The sequence below is a fragment of the Hydra vulgaris genome, chromosome 06, assembly GCF_038396675.1.
Source record: "Hydra vulgaris chromosome 06, alternate assembly HydraT2T_AEP".
NCBI lineage: Eukaryota > Metazoa > Cnidaria > Hydrozoa > Anthoathecata > Hydridae > Hydra > Hydra vulgaris.
In genome coordinates this window covers 10,759,839-10,775,930 of record NC_088925.1, presented here as the reverse complement: position 1 = coordinate 10,775,930, position 16,092 = coordinate 10,759,839, and the positions used below count along the sequence as shown (strand labels likewise).

At 29.2% G+C, this 16,092-nt stretch overlaps 1 protein-coding gene across 1 annotated transcript in view; it reads right to left on the bottom strand.

The window, feature by feature from the left end:
• Window positions 1-3,887: 3,887 nt before the first annotated feature.
• LOC100209503 (threonylcarbamoyladenosine tRNA methylthiotransferase) overlaps window positions 3,888-16,092 on the bottom strand; it is a 35,541-nt gene continuing 23,336 nt past the window's right edge. The window contains exons 11-13 of the mRNA XM_065799203.1: window positions 12,577-12,660; window positions 4,469-4,636; window positions 3,888-4,352 (exon numbers count right to left, since the gene is read on the bottom strand). Coding sequence (XP_065655275.1) covers window positions 4,200-4,352; window positions 4,469-4,636; window positions 12,577-12,660 — 405 coding nt within the window. The 3' untranslated portion in view covers window positions 3,888-4,199. The remainder of the gene's footprint in view (window positions 4,353-4,468; window positions 4,637-12,576; window positions 12,661-16,092) is intronic.

Genomic DNA, 16,092 nt, shown 5'->3' with positions numbered 1-16,092 from the left:
GGAACACTGTTGTCATATCTGGGGTGGATCTTCCGATGATTTTCTTTCTCTTTTAGACAAGGTTCAATAACGCATTGTAAAAATAGTTAGACCAGCTCTTGCAGCCAACCTCTGACCATTGTCACATTGTTGTAATGTTGCTTCTCTTTCTCTTTTCTATAAGCACTAAAATTTATTTTCACTGTAATTTCACTGTTGGTGACTGGAAATCAGTAAGTTGTTAAAATAAAATATTGAGAACTTTTTCGTCAATAACTCAGCCTTAATATTCTTTGATAATATTTCTTCAGTTTTTTCAAGCTACGCTTTAGCAATATTTCCACCATAGAAACTTTGATTCGAAAATCCTTATATGTCAAAAGCCAATAAAAATTTTATAATAACTGTATAATCCAGACAATTAAATATTTTCTTAAAGTCATGCATTGATTGTTTATCAGAGGGATAGGCATAGTCTACAGGGGTGTCCATTAATTAGGTAAACAGTTTTCAGGCAATTTTTACCTCCCAACTTTCCCCCTTGTCAACAACTTGTCAAGTTTTCAAAGACCATCCCTATAAAATGACGTCAACAATTGACTTTCTCCGCCCCCCTCCCCCTTAAGAAAATAATAATATGAAATGGAAAAAAGCAAAACCTTTTAAATAGTAGTAATAGTAGTAATTTACAATTTTAAGGAATAGTATTTAAAAGTAAAATATTTAAAAAAAAAATCAATTCAACTTTTAACTTATGAACATTTTTTAAATATATATAACCATTTAAAATTACAAAGGCTTGCACTTATCAAAAAGTGAATAAAAGTAAATGTTTTTTTTTTCAATATCTTCGCTTCCAACAAGGCTGCAAGCAACCACTATTAAAGTTGGAAGTTACTGGAAGATAAAAGATGAAGTTTATAAAGCAAGATAACTTAAAAGATAGCGAATTATATAAATCAGGAAAACAAGATGAAGAAAGCGAATTCCAAAGAACTGATGTTCGAGGAAAAAAACTAGAGGAATAATTTTTGGACCACTTAGGAACAGTCACAGAAAAAAGATGAGACTTAATTGAACGAAAAGTAACACGAGAATGAGTTCTAGTAAATGGCACAAGAAACGCTAGCTCTTCAGAGCCATGCCCGTTATAGTATTTGTAGAAAAGAGAAAGAGAAGCAAAATTACGACAATGTGATAATGGTTAGAGGTTGGCTGAAAGATAAGTCTAACTAGATTTACAAAATTAATTGCTACATGCAACGCTCTTGATTTAAACTTTTTCCAGTGCCCAATAGAAGGTAAAAAAATTAAATTCACGCAACTTATCGAAGAACTGCAAGTCAATATTATGTCAATTATAAAAACATTGTTCCAGTTATGCAAATAGAAAGAATAAAAAAAAACATTAGAACTTTGATGGAGAAGAATGTTCCGCGATGTTTTTTGAAGTTCTTACTACGATATTGAAATTTTTGAAAAGATCTTCAAAATCTTCTTCCACATAACAGGTTTATATTTCTAAGTTGTTATATTACGATAAATAATTGCAAATTTACACATAGAAACGTTTTTCATATTTTGGAACACTGTTAAATAATATATAAAAAAAACGAATGAACTACAAAAGAGTAAGAAAACCCAATTTACCATGTGAAACATAGTTCTTAATTTCGGAACTGAGAGACTGGTATTGTTACATAAACTATGCACAACATATAATACACAACCACCCATATATTAAAGGTCAGCATTAACCTGATCATTTAAAAGCTAACTGTCTTTTATTAATATCACCCATATAAGTAATATCATCTTTTATCAGGTCAATTGCACAATGATTTGAATGTATGGAGGAACAATGACAATCAGTTTCTTCAATGAATTTAAATAAACTTTGATATAACATAATTATCACCATTTATTATCTACAAATAAGTAAATATTTCATAATATTTGACAATAAGGCTAAACAAATTGGATTAAATCTAAAGTGATTAAGTTTAAAATAATTGTTAAAACAGCAATTTTTAAAGAAAAATTACTGCCAAGTTTATGCCTTATAAAATAATAATTTTGAATATATGAGTACAAATTCTTTTGTAAGTAAAGTTTTTATTTCACCCACCCACAGCATATCTAAAATAATAGGAATATATGAGTACAAATCAGGTCTTCAGATCAGGTTCAGGATCATCCTGTAACTGGTATCATGAAACCCAGTACTACCTGTCCGATTCCCTGCTGTCTTGTAGGGTTTGCTGTTTTTAGGTAAAAGCTAGGATAAACAAACTTGGATTTAAAAATTCCCTGCTTTGGGATTCTTGGGTGAGTAAAGACTAGAGATGGTACCTCGATAAAAATACTCATCTTAGGCAGATGTTAACTGCATCCAGTTATAATTCTCCTGCATTGAAGGTCTTGGTTGAAGTAGAAGGCCTCCAAAGGCAAAGAATTTAGGGGTAAACAGAATAGTTTTGTTGACCAGCCTCGAACCCTTGCTTTATCCTTTAGACTGGCGTAGGTGTAAACCTGTGTTACATTGTTTCCTGCCTAGGATGATAAACGTTGGATTTTCTTGAGTTATAGATTTTTGCTTGTGCCTCCTTGATAACATCTATGCAACTCTTACTGTTATTATCTAATTAGGGTGCAGCTCTAAAACTCAGTGTAATGGTTTTGAGACCAGCTGGTAAGATTTTCCAAACTACCTTGTAGCAGTATTTCAGAATATTATCAGCGCTATGTTTCGCATGGATGGTGTCCTTGTTAAAGCTTTTGGTTCGCATTGTTGAGGCCACATAAAGAGTTACGGCTTAGGGTTAATTAACAGGACCGCATCTGAATATAAAATAAAGAAAGAAAAAAAAACGACAAACACGTTTTTTTTTGAATAAGACAATGCTTTTCCCGCGTGGTTTCCATATATAAACAGTGCTATTTTCAATACTATATAAACCAAATTCATACATACAATTTCTAAAATTATACACGATGTGTTAAATAAATAAAAAACTAAATACACTAAAAACCCAGCCAACACTCTCCATTTGGTTAGTATTAACATCTGCTTGCAATTATTTTTTAAATTTGCATGACTTTCAGGTATGTTATTAAGTAGGCCGTGATTAAAAGTAAACTTTTATTCCCAATAAAGTTTCGATTAGCTGAGAGTTTACTTGGAAAAGTTCAGATAAAGAAAGTATGACTTGATTTCGGTGTAATGTAGAATAAAGCTTTATATTTAGATAGAAATTGAAGGTTTGTAAACTCGACGCATTTATAATTGGCAAACAAATAGCGTTCTCAAGAGAGTTTTGTTAGCATATATATTTTTTAAATACGAAGAATCATTTTAATATATTTTTTTAGAGCAACTTAATGGTTTACATTTTTTTGAAAAACTTTTCCATGTCTTTGACGCAACAAAATGTACAACGACGGGCATGTGCATTAAAAGATTTTATTAAGCATTGGGGTAAGATATTGACCTAATTCTGATGGCAAATATAGCACAAAAAAATGATCTTTATAAATTTAGCTTTATTAGGAAAAATCATTCCGTTTATTAAGTTGTGAAATAATTTCACCGTTATAAATAAAACTCTAAAATAAACTAATACTAAGTAGTAAAGATAAAATAAACGAATTAAAAATTTTTAATTTGAATATTTCGTCTTAATAAAATATTATAAATATGTTTATGTCAAACCTATTTTCAAACTAAGAAAATATTTAATCCAACAGAAAATATTAATACGATGAAGGTTCTTGAAGGCCAAACAAAAAAAAAAAAAACTTCGATATAGTAAAAATTAAGCGAGAGTTCATTTTAATAATAATAACAATAATAGTAATAATATTAATATAAATAATAATATTAATAAAAATATTAAAAACAAAAGAAATGATTAAAACGATAATAAATTTTTGAAACAAGAATAACTTTCGCAAGCTAAAATAAAATATAAAACCAATAAACTTTAAAGGTAAACTGCTCTGTTAACATCAAGTTTTTTTAAGGGTATTGTTAATAAAAGTTAGTTTTAAATGACTGTATCGGCGCATTTGGAACGACAATTGATTAACATTGCTGCTGTCGAAACGGCCGAAAAATCAGCTAAAACTATTGAATCTCAACTACAGAAATAGATTGCTGTAAACGAAATCAAATTGATAAGCCAAAAAAATTGAATAAAAACCAAAGCATTATTCTGATGTTATTGCGGCCAGCTATTAGTACGGATCATGTGTATTAATCGACAAACATCTAATGTAATAGCAACAACAAGAACAAAAAGTCCAAAATGTAAAATGTGAGTCCAAATGGTTGCTGGTAAAGGCTGTTTAACATCAACAATCAGGTTAGCATTCTAAAAGTAAATTTGTTAAGATAAAACATCAAAAAACACATCGCAACTTATAAAACTTGGCGACTATTTTAACTTTAAAGTACTGGTTAAGTTTATTTCTAATTAAATATACTTACATCTTGGTAAAGACCGCTTATTGCTCCTTTTGTTAATGGAGTTCGTAAGCCAGGTGAAATCACTTCAGAATTGTTGACTAAACGACCTTTTATGAAATGTTTTCCAGTTTCATAAATCTCTACTTCGACCAGTTTTCCCATCAAATCAGGTTCAGCTTTAATAAGTACCTTAAAATTTTAATCATACGCGAAAATTATATATATATATATATATATATATATATATATATATATATATATATATATATATATATATATATATATATATATATATATATACATATGTATGTGTATATATGTGTATATATATATATATATATACATATATATTCATACATATATATATATATATATAAATATATATATATATATATGTATGTATGTATATATATATGTATGTATATATATAATCATACTAGCCTGCTTTCTATTTCGAACTATGTTTATCTTTCTCCCTCACTCTGTGTTTGTGTGTATGTATGTATGTATGTGTGTGTGTGCGTGTGTGCATATAAATAAAGTTATTTTAAAACTTTTTATATATACTTCGCTTCTATAAAGACCCCACATAATATATGTTTAAATAATTTTTTTGTGGATAATATTAGGGAGCTGTCTGATGCTTATAGGACTTGAATAAAAAATTATTTTAAGCCACCGCTAAAAATATTTTTTAATCAAAAAAATTTTAAATTTAGTATCATTTTATTATATAAAACACACTTATGGGGTGCCAGCAAATACTTTCAAAAAAAGTTATTTTTAGGGAAATAATATATTATATATAATAGATGCTTAACTTCGATCCGAAAAGTGAAGCTGCGTTTGTATGACACAATGTTGCGGAAGCCATTTCTAATTAAGGCAAAAAACATTTAACTATATATTTTAAAATTTTCAACATTAAAATGGCGAAACGATGTGCTGCGTATAGCTGTTCTAACTAATAGATGAAGGTAAATAACGTTTTATAGATTTCTACTAAAACAAGTAATTGAGCAAAAAGTAGACAATCGAGTTAAAACCTGACATATAATATAAATGGATGGACATATAATATAAAGAATAGATATAATGGATGAATATGAGGGACAAATATAATGGATAGAGTTCATTATTTAAAAGGAATCGATCAAGCGTACGAAAATTGTGGCGCAAACAAAAAATTATAATACAACGGATAGCCTTTACTTTTTTCAAAGTTATCCGTTATATTGGTGTTTTTTAAAAGTGTGTGCTGTGTATGGTTGTTCTAACTTAATGTGCTAGTGAGGTAGTGGTAGAGCGCACATCTCGTAAGTGGAAAGTTCCAAGTTCAATCCCCACCGCGTCCCTGCTAGTACCTCGTTCAACTTGTTTCTCCGCGCAGCGACCTTATTCATTAAGATTCGTGTTTCAGAGTTATAGAGTTGAGAGAGGGTTGTTACCATGATTAAACTAGCCTTCTCAAATGTAGTGGCCTTCATTGCCTTGGGTTAGTGAATTAACATAAAAAAATAATTACAAAAACTGATACATAAAAGGAAATAACATATCTTTTCATAGATTTCTAGTTCTTATACAAGAGTTTTGCAAAAAGTGGACAATCACATTAAAACATAAGAAGTTTACTGCATCAAAGCACTTATTTTTGTACAAATCCTCCTAAATCTGACCTAAAGATTTAAATTGTTCCTTCAATTCAATTGGATAAAACTTGACGAGAAAATATTCAGCTTATTTCCTATCTCATGCTGTAAATAATTCTTTTTCCATTCCCAAAGTTGTCGAGAATGAGTTAATTTTTAAAAAGATCAAAACTGATGAAAGAGTAGATTTTTCTATTTTTGATTATCCTACTCCTTTTTTTTTTTTTTTTTTTCAACACTAGTCTATGTCTGCTACTTCTGTTTTTGTTAATAATAATGCTATTTCTACAGTAATGTCAACAACTAAAGAAAGATTAAAAAAGAAAATAAAGACTTTGTTGGACTTTATCTTTCGATCTTACAAATATCACAAGTTAAAATCCTTAATTCTAAAACATGCTGAAAATAAAAGTTTGCTTACGACTGATGCTTTTAAAGAAACTTTTAAAGAAAATTATTTTGAAAAAAAGTCTTTCATGTATACCACTTGATCTTTTCAAAAATGAATTCTATAATCGAAACATTAAACCTAAAAGTCATCAATACTCAGATGAAATAAAGAAATTTGCATCAAATCTGCATTTATTTTCTTTATTTACTTTCCACTTATAGTTTAATAACTATAATAATAATAATAAATTCTCCATAAATTATAAATTCTCAATAAATTACTCCATTGTTGATAACAACTTTTGATTTGCAGCAGCAAATATAATCCATTAAACTATTAGTTCTAAATGAATGTCTTTTTAAATACATGTTAACCTACAAATATTCTTGAAACAATGTAGATTTACTTATTGCATGCATTCATGGTAAAAATGGTTTTAACAAATTTTGTTAAGTTTTGTTCAATCTTCATGAAAAAGAACTCTCTTTTGTAACTCAATTATTAGATTAAAACATGCTAAATATTAAGTGTTTAAATTAACATTAAAACATAGATAAAATATGTTAAGTGTTAGATTCAAGTTCTGTAGATTCAATATTTTTTTGCAAATGGAACAACAACAGTAGTTCATTTGCATTAGCAGATGTCACTTTAAATAAAAGCTTTTAAGATGTAAATATTGTATTAGAAAGCCCAAACTCAATATATAAAGAAGCCTTTTTGGTTATTTTTCTAATTTTACAATTGTTACAAGAAATATCATGCCAATAAGATTAAAGTTAAACTGATATATACTGTTAATTGAAATTTAATATGATTAGGTCTATTAAGCACAATGTTGTAGAATTAAGCACAATGTTGTAACCTCCAATAAATTTGAAGATCTTCACTCAATCCAACTCATTAAAAAATTTGGTAGCATTTGATTTGAATGTCCATATGTAAACTGAAAGTTTAAAAAAGTCTACACTTCATCTAAGACAATAAACAAATAAACTTATTTTGAAAAATTAAAATTATATATTAGATTTTAAAACAACATATGAGAATCATCAATACTTTTGTAAGATTTTGTGAGCGCTTTTATGATTGTAACAAAACCAGTTAATGTTTTTCTTTAAATATTTGTAACTTTAATAAATTTTTGACAAATTTCTTGCTACTTGAATAACACTATGTTTTTGATTTATATTTTTAACATTTCATTTAAGCTTTTGTTTTTACTGAGAACAAGTCTAAGCTTTGTTTCATCAATAATGATGATGTTGTTTAATTTTTCTAACATAAAGCTTTTTAATTTTGTTTGACTTTTTTTAGATATAAAGTAAATATATTGTGAAGTCTATTTATGTAAAAACATTAGGAGAAAATTTAAAAAAATTATAAAATAATAATTATTTCCTATATTGCTTTCTGATTAGGTAGAGGGATTAAAGTTTAAAATAAAAAAGTTCCAAGTAAAATGACAGAAGCTTTTAAAGCATTTCTTTGAATTATGATATTTTTTAATGAACCTACCTCTTAAAAAAACTTATATATGTAGTTATCAAAACAAATTTTTGAATTTATAATCTTTACTTTAAGTAAACTTTAGAGGCTCTCAACATGCGTTTTAACATTTTTTTTCTCCAGTCGGCAATAGCTTTTGCCTTTATTACAAATGGCCGAACAAATTAGTAAACAAAAAAAGAAGTTTCACTTTTTGCCTAATAAAATCCTGCAAGTTAGTGTGTGTATATGTATGTATGTATGTATGTATGTATGTATGTATGTATGTATGTATGTATGTATATATATATATATATATATATATATACACATATACACACACACACACACACATAAATTGACCAGGCCCTCTCTTTTTAGCCAATATCATTGTTGTTGTTGAATTTAATGCTCATCACACTGAATGGGTTGGTTCTACTGTCATTAACTCTGCGGATCTTAAGGTCCATAACTATTGCTTTTCTCAACTTTTGAGTTTCATATTTCATCTCAAAAATTAGACTTCAGAGGTAAAAAAATCTGATCCATGCTAGAGGGGAGGAGTAGCAGAATTGCCCTTATTATAGACTGGAGAATCTTTAACAGTGTCTATAATGGGCGCAGATCTGTTGTTCCTTCTCTCTTGCATGGTTCAGATTTTGTTACCTCACCTTAAGACAAAGCTGAACTATCTGCCAAGAACTTTTCATCAACCTCATAAATCTATATAAATCTTTAATTTGCCCTTGTATGGAATACTGGTGCCATATCTGTAGCAGGTCTTCAAAGATTACTCTTTCTCTTTTAGACAGGGTGCAAAAATACATTGTAAACATAGTTGGATCTGCTCTTGGAGCTACCCTTCAATGGGCACTGTTCTAAAGAGCCAGCCTCTCTTGTGCCATCTAAAAAAAATCATTCTCATGTTATTTGTCATTCAATTAAGTCTAATCCTTTTACAATGACTGTTCCTGGATGCTCCAAAAATTCTTTTTTGTCGTATTTTTTTAATCGAACATTAGTTCATCGGAACCAACTCCCTTTACCTTGCTTTCCTGATTCATATAATTTACAATCTTTTTAGTTGTCTGTTAACTGTTATCTTGCTTTATAAACTTTATCTTTTCTCTTCCAGTAACCTTCCAATTCTAATAGCGGTTGCTTGCAGTCTTGTTGGAAGTGAAGATATTTTTTTTTTTTTTAAAAAAAACACACTCAAGTACATGTTTTTTATTATTACATTTTAGCTCATGCTTCATATCAATAGAGCAAGATACAAATTTGATTTTTTTAAACCATTTTTTATTTATGTTTAAAGTTAACGATTGGAAGCAATGATAAAAATATCTTTAGTTAGTTCTACCATCAATTTCATATGCTTGTCTTAACAAGAATACTATAATATTTAAATGTGATGATAGTTTATGTTAAAAAAGTTTTAATAAAATTAAACAAATTTTATTGAAAAGCAGCAGTTTCAATAAAGTGCAAACTTTATATTTAAAAAATGGTCTAAGGTCTATTTAAAAAAATGCTCTATGTTCTATTTAAAATGTTCTATTTAATCTAAAATGTCTATTAATCTAAAAATCTATTTAAATGTCTATTTAAAAGTCTATTTAAATGTCATTTAATCTAAAAATCTATTTAAAATGTTCTATTTCATCTAAAATGCTCTATTTAAAAAAATGCTCTTATTGTCTTGTCGACTATTAATTGAGTTTAATTTAACATGTTTGACATGGATGTCTAACATGCTTAATTAAACATCTTTGACATGGATGTCATAAATTATTTTTTTAATTTATCTAGGGAATATCATTCAACTATCATAAACCTTGCCGGTTTTAAAGATAGCAGACATTTTTTTTCAATTGAAAAAAAAAAAAAAAACAAGTAATAAAAACTTTATGAGGTAAAATGAAAAGGGTAAGTATTCAAATCACGGAATTTAATACTTACAAAGCACAACAGGAGCAAATACAAAAAGAGTTTTGATCGAAAAACTCAACAATGATAACAAAAAATTAATAAAAGAGTTGAAGAATTGGAAAATAGTAAATCTGCACCTACATATGCAAGTGCAACATAGGCAGATAAAGTAAAGAAATCTCCTGAACAAATGCTCATAATAAATACAGTGGCAAGCGAAATAAAGGAAAGAGAAAAACAAGATAATATCAGTTTTTGCAGCTTCTAAAAAATAGTTCCTTGACAAATTCAAAGGAAGTATTTTGTAAAAAGGTTACTAATTTAAAATATTTTTAAAATTGAGATAAAAAAATTTTGTAACCAAACTAAATTAGTTATATAACTAACATTGTGATGGAACTTAAAGCTGTGACTATCGGCAAACATTAGCCATATCTATTCTTTAAATGAAGAAAAAATATTAAAAAATAAAAAATACAGAAAAACAAAAACAAAGCAATAGAATGAGTTTTGACATCAAAACAATGCAAACTAAAATAGTCACATGAGAAAAAAAATTGAAGCAGTCACACTTAATTGAAGTCATTTGAAAATGTTTGAATCGAAATGTTAGCACTAATGTCGGAATAAGCTTTTTAACCTTCCTTTTATCAAACCGAGCTTAACAAAATCATTGCATACCAAGCTAATGTAATTTCCAATGATCCTGTTCACACTTTTATCAATAAATTCTACATTGGTATAAGCGAGTTTTATTTTAAATTATGTTAACATATCTAATTTTAAACACTGTTTAAAATTAGATATGCCAACCATATAAAATCATTTATTATTCTTAAGTACAAAAATGACACTGAACTATCAAAAGAAATTTGAAAGCTAAAAGATGTAAATTTAAACTCATTTGTTAAATGGAAATAAGTTAAACAGTGCAAAATATATATATATACAGGGTGGATGCTCGAAATCCGGACTTTTTTGACACAAAATAAAAATTACAATAAAAGTATTAGTTTCAAAGCTATATTTTTGAAATTTTAAACAGTAATGTACACATATAAGAGCTTTCATTTCACTCAATCCAGCGGCCTTTAGCTTTAATGACTTGCTCGATACGCTTCCTAAACCTGGAGCAGGCGTGCTCCACCTCATCGGCCAACATGTTGGCAGCTGCAGTAGTAATTGCTCACTTTAGAGATTCAACAGTGTTGTGACTTGATTTATTGGTCTCACGTTCCAAAGTGCCACAGACATAATAGTCCAATGGATTGAGATCTGGTGAGTTTGGAGGCCAAAAGTGCTTCGACCAGAACATAGGGAGATTCTCTTCAAGCCAACCCTGTACCAAATTGGAGGTATGAGCAGGAGCTGAGTCTTGCTGAAACACATATGGCCTACCATTGGAACACTTGTCCATCCTTAATCAGAAGGTCCAAGTAGACTTCTTTGTTGACATTTTGGCCCTTCAGGAAGAAGTGTGGTGGCATGACATGACCTTTGTTGGAAACAGACATAAAGACATGGACAGAGGCTGGAAATTTTGTCTGACCAATCAGTGGGACATCTTCTGGGTCTTGAGCCAACCATCTGTCATTTCTTCTGTTCACTTTGGCATCCACAGAAGGTGAAAATTTTTTCATCACTGAAAAAACGAAGTTTACCGGCAGCTTCATGTTTTATTGATGCTAAAAGAACGGAACACTTAGACACTCTCTTCTCCTTCATTGAAGCAGACAGCATCTGCCTGACTTTCAGGACATAGGACTTGTACCTAAGGTCATCACAGATTACTCTTCTCATGGTGTAATGAGACATATTCATATCTTTGCTCAGTTTCCTGATGGAGGTGCTGGGGTTTTTGTTGATTGACTTCTGTACTATGCTGATGAAGGCCTTATTCCTGATTGGTTTGTGAGCAGTCTTTTCTTTTCGTTCTACAGACTCTGCACCATCATTAAACCTCTTTGCAATATCATAAACTGTGCTTTTTGGGTAGCCAAACCATTTTATAATCTCTGGGACAGAGTGTCTGGCGCGGAGGGACTCAACCACTGCAACTCTAGGGTCATATTCCTTTGACATGATGTGCTAAATTTGCAATTTTTATTTTTTTTCCCGAGAGTACAATGTTTGTTTTGATTAATGCTTGGATTTTGCAACATAGAATTTAAAAACAATAAAATGCCAGCAAATTTAAAATTGTCCGGATTTCGAGCATCCAACCTGTATATAAATATATATATATATATATATATATATATATATATATATATATATATATGTGTATATATATATATATATATATATATATATATATATATATATGTATATATATATATATGTGGAGGCATAGAAACAAAATTCTTTTTGCTCAACGAGCGATTAACTAATTTTTTACTTCAATTTGTTTTGTTTTGACGCCAAAACTCATTTTATTGCTTCGTTTTTGTTTTTCTGTTATCAACGGTTTTCTCTTGATTTAAAGAATAGATATAGCTGATAATTGTTGATAGGCATAAAACTTATAAGAAAATCTAAGCAAAAAATTTTTATATAAAATTTCCTTTTTTTTAATTATTTTATCTAAAATTTAAAATGAACATTATTACGATTGTTAGAATGATTTTTACACAGAAACACAAAAGAAATAACATTAAAAAAATTCTTACTTGATCATAAGACTTGTTATGTCCTACAAAATGCACTGCATCTTTAGCATTTTCTGTTATTAATATTGTTTGATGTTCCCCTAACTAAAAGTTGCAAAAATTAAAAATGTTATCTATATTGTTATTAACTTAATAAATTTAAAATTAAAATATTAAAATAAATTTCTTTATAAAAATGTACATAATAATATCAAATAGCGTCATTTAAAAAAATTTCTTTTAAAATTATCTACAAGAAATTCAAGACATTTTTAATGTGAAATAAAAATATAGAGAATAATAAAGATTAAGAAATATAACTAATAATATAGATTACTTTTAAATTATTTCTTTCTATATAGATATTAAAAACAATTAAACTATGTATTTATTCATAATATTTCAAAACTATTAGACAAAATTATTAGTATCAAAAACAAAACTATTAGGAATAGGAGGGGGAGGGGGGAGGGGTTTTGCAACAGGAAGGGGGGGGGGGAAGGTTGAACCATATGATACTGCGTTTACGATTTTTTTGGGGTGTTTTTTGCTTGATCTGATCTTTAAGGGAATAGTTTTTGTATTGCTATTTTTTAGTGCTTGTTCATATTCATTTTTAGATTGATTAAATATAACTTCGCTGGAGGAATTTTATGAAAGTCTGTTGGATATTGAAGTAGGTAAGTGTTTGATAATTTGTGGTGGGTGATTAGAAGATGTGATTAGAAGTGTGTGATTAGATTTAGTGTGGATGTATTGAAGATTATCGTTGGGTTTTTTGAGAGGTTTATGGGTGTTTTGAGCTAAATTAAAAGTGACATCAAGGAAGTTAACTGATTTAAGATTTGTTTTTATATCTATTTGAAATCCAACATCCAAAAGTTTAAAGATGTCTGGGATTTAAAAAACAATTTTAACGAAACCCCTATACTAACATGGTCTAATTTCAAGTCTGTACCCCCCTACTCAAATATTTTCAAAAGGTGCTATGTCTTTATGAGAAATTTGCTAAATGTATCGTATCCAAAACCTAAGGAACTGCTAATGAAAAAGGACCAAAAGTGCTGCCACAAAAATAAATTCTTATTAAAAAAATTACAAAGCTTGCTACAAACTAAAAGCTAAAAATAACTATATTATTCTACTCCATATATCTCTAGGCTAACTAATAAATTACTCACATACACAGCTGTTGTAATATATTTCATGTTATATACATTTTTATATCAATTTTTATTTTTTTAATATGTTTGTAATGCACATTATAACATAAACAAATATTTTAAACAACATTAAACGTATAACTATTTTACAACGATTAGCTAACTAAAAACAAGTTAATAATATTATTAACCTAACTACTAATCAATTTCTGTCCCGTAACGATTCAATATATAAACCGTAACGCCCACTTAACAAATCGTAGCAAAATTAAACTTTTACTACTTGCCTGATGATTGTGGTAACACATGAAACTCAGAGTTGCAATATTAAATTATACTATAAATGCTAGCATTTAGCTAGTTCCTGCTACTGTGGGTAACAGTAACATATATACTATATAGCTCTAGCTTATCTATTGAGCACTCTTTTAAGTATACAATATTATACATGATAATATAAAGATATTTTCTTTATTCATCTAAAAGTGAGGCAAAGGTTTGTGCTTCTTCTTTTGAAATGGATGTGCAAAACAAGGCAAGTTAGTTCTTTATTTCTATATGCAATGGGCCCTGGTTTTTAAAATCCTTTATGGTGGACAAGTCAATTCATTGTTCAAAATAAGAGAACACTTTCTAAAACTAAGACAGGTCCTTCTTGTCATCATGCAGCACCATGTTTAATATTTAACAGAACAGTTAGTTATGCTGGTCCTAGCCACAATAATGTTGAAAAGGAGGCAAAGAAAATATTGGAGAAGTTGGTCAAGTACACTGTAAAGCATTTTCATATGGGAAAACCAAAAATACCAGCTATTAGCAGGTCAAGGAATCTAACCGTAAGTTTCAGAGCTGGATCCTGTTTAAGGTAACTGAGATTCCTGTTTAAGAGGTTGAAAAGTGGATCAAGAGCGGTGCTAGTCTGACATTTTACATATTTAAAAATTTTCTGAAGCTGATTAAATGTGTAAATGACTGTGCTGAAAAAAATAGTCGACTGATCAAGGACTGCTGGAGGTTAGAGCCTAGATAAGATGAAATAGGACCTAATGTTGGTCATCATAACGAACTTTAAAATGAACTTATAAAAGAAGCAGCATCAAAAATGTATATAAATTATAAGTATAAGTATATATTATTAAGAGAGTTCCTAAAATCTGTGATGATTTACGTTTAAAGGAAAAACTTCATTTTTTTAAAAAAAAAAAAAAAAATGAAGTTTTACAGATATCACTTTTACACAAATAAAAACGCCTATTTGGTACTTTTATTCTGTTTGCACCCTAGAGAATGAAAAAAAATTAATTGTTACTTTCTTTTTTGGTACAAACTAATTCAGAAGAGCAAAACTAGAGAAGTGCGTGCACATAAATTCTATTAAGTATACAAAAGCTATTAATATCCCAATAGTGGAAAGCTTTTTCAACATACCTGGCAACAGCATACATAACTTGATTAGGCCACTTGAGTTGATCATTGATAACGATGCTGAGGTCAGACTTAATCTCCTCAAGATTGCAGTTGTTGTTGATTATGTGCAAGATTATGTGAATAAAGGGCCTACCCTTTATTAGTAAAAGCAGTGTTAAAGCAGTTGTAAGCACTCTTGCAAATAAAATAACATTGCACTTGTGAAGGTTAATACTCATGCAACACATGTGGGCCTATATAGATGCCCACTAGATGGTCAATGTCCTCTTGATCAGTAGTTAGAGGTGCTTTTTATAACCCTTTAATTTTGTATAATCAGCAAACAGCGTACAAAAGTGATGAGTGAGATCTGACATATTATTGCATAAGATCATGAAGAAGAGTGGCTTTAATACAGAACCAAGCAGAGAAGTAGTCAACTTGTACGACTCTTTCACTGCAACTAGTAAAAGAGGCTGCTATCCAGCTAAAGATGCTTATGTTGAACCCATGCAAGTATAATTTTACAAATAGAAGTGACTAATCTTATCAAAAGCTTTAGCAAAATTCAGAAGAATCATAAAGATTTTTTAGGCAAGATTCAAGCATGTAAGAAATAATATCAAAAGTTTTTACCAGGTTTGTCATGCACAATCTTCCAGGTACAAAACTATGATGATTGCTGTTAAACAGGTTGTGGGCTATCTTATGCTTAAGCACACAGTCATGAATAAGGCGCTCCATTACCTTACAGAAAATAGAAATAAGGTGACATTGGCTTGTTTATAACAAGCAAAAACACACATCAGTAGTGGAAAACTTTGAATATCAGTAAAAAAGGCTGGGCCGATGCAAATCAGAAATTTGGGAAAACATACAAAAGGAATCAATCTGAGGTTTGTGTTTGTCCATTTGAAATTAGGAAGATCATTAGAGTAAGGTCTTTACAATATGCATAGAAAACTGT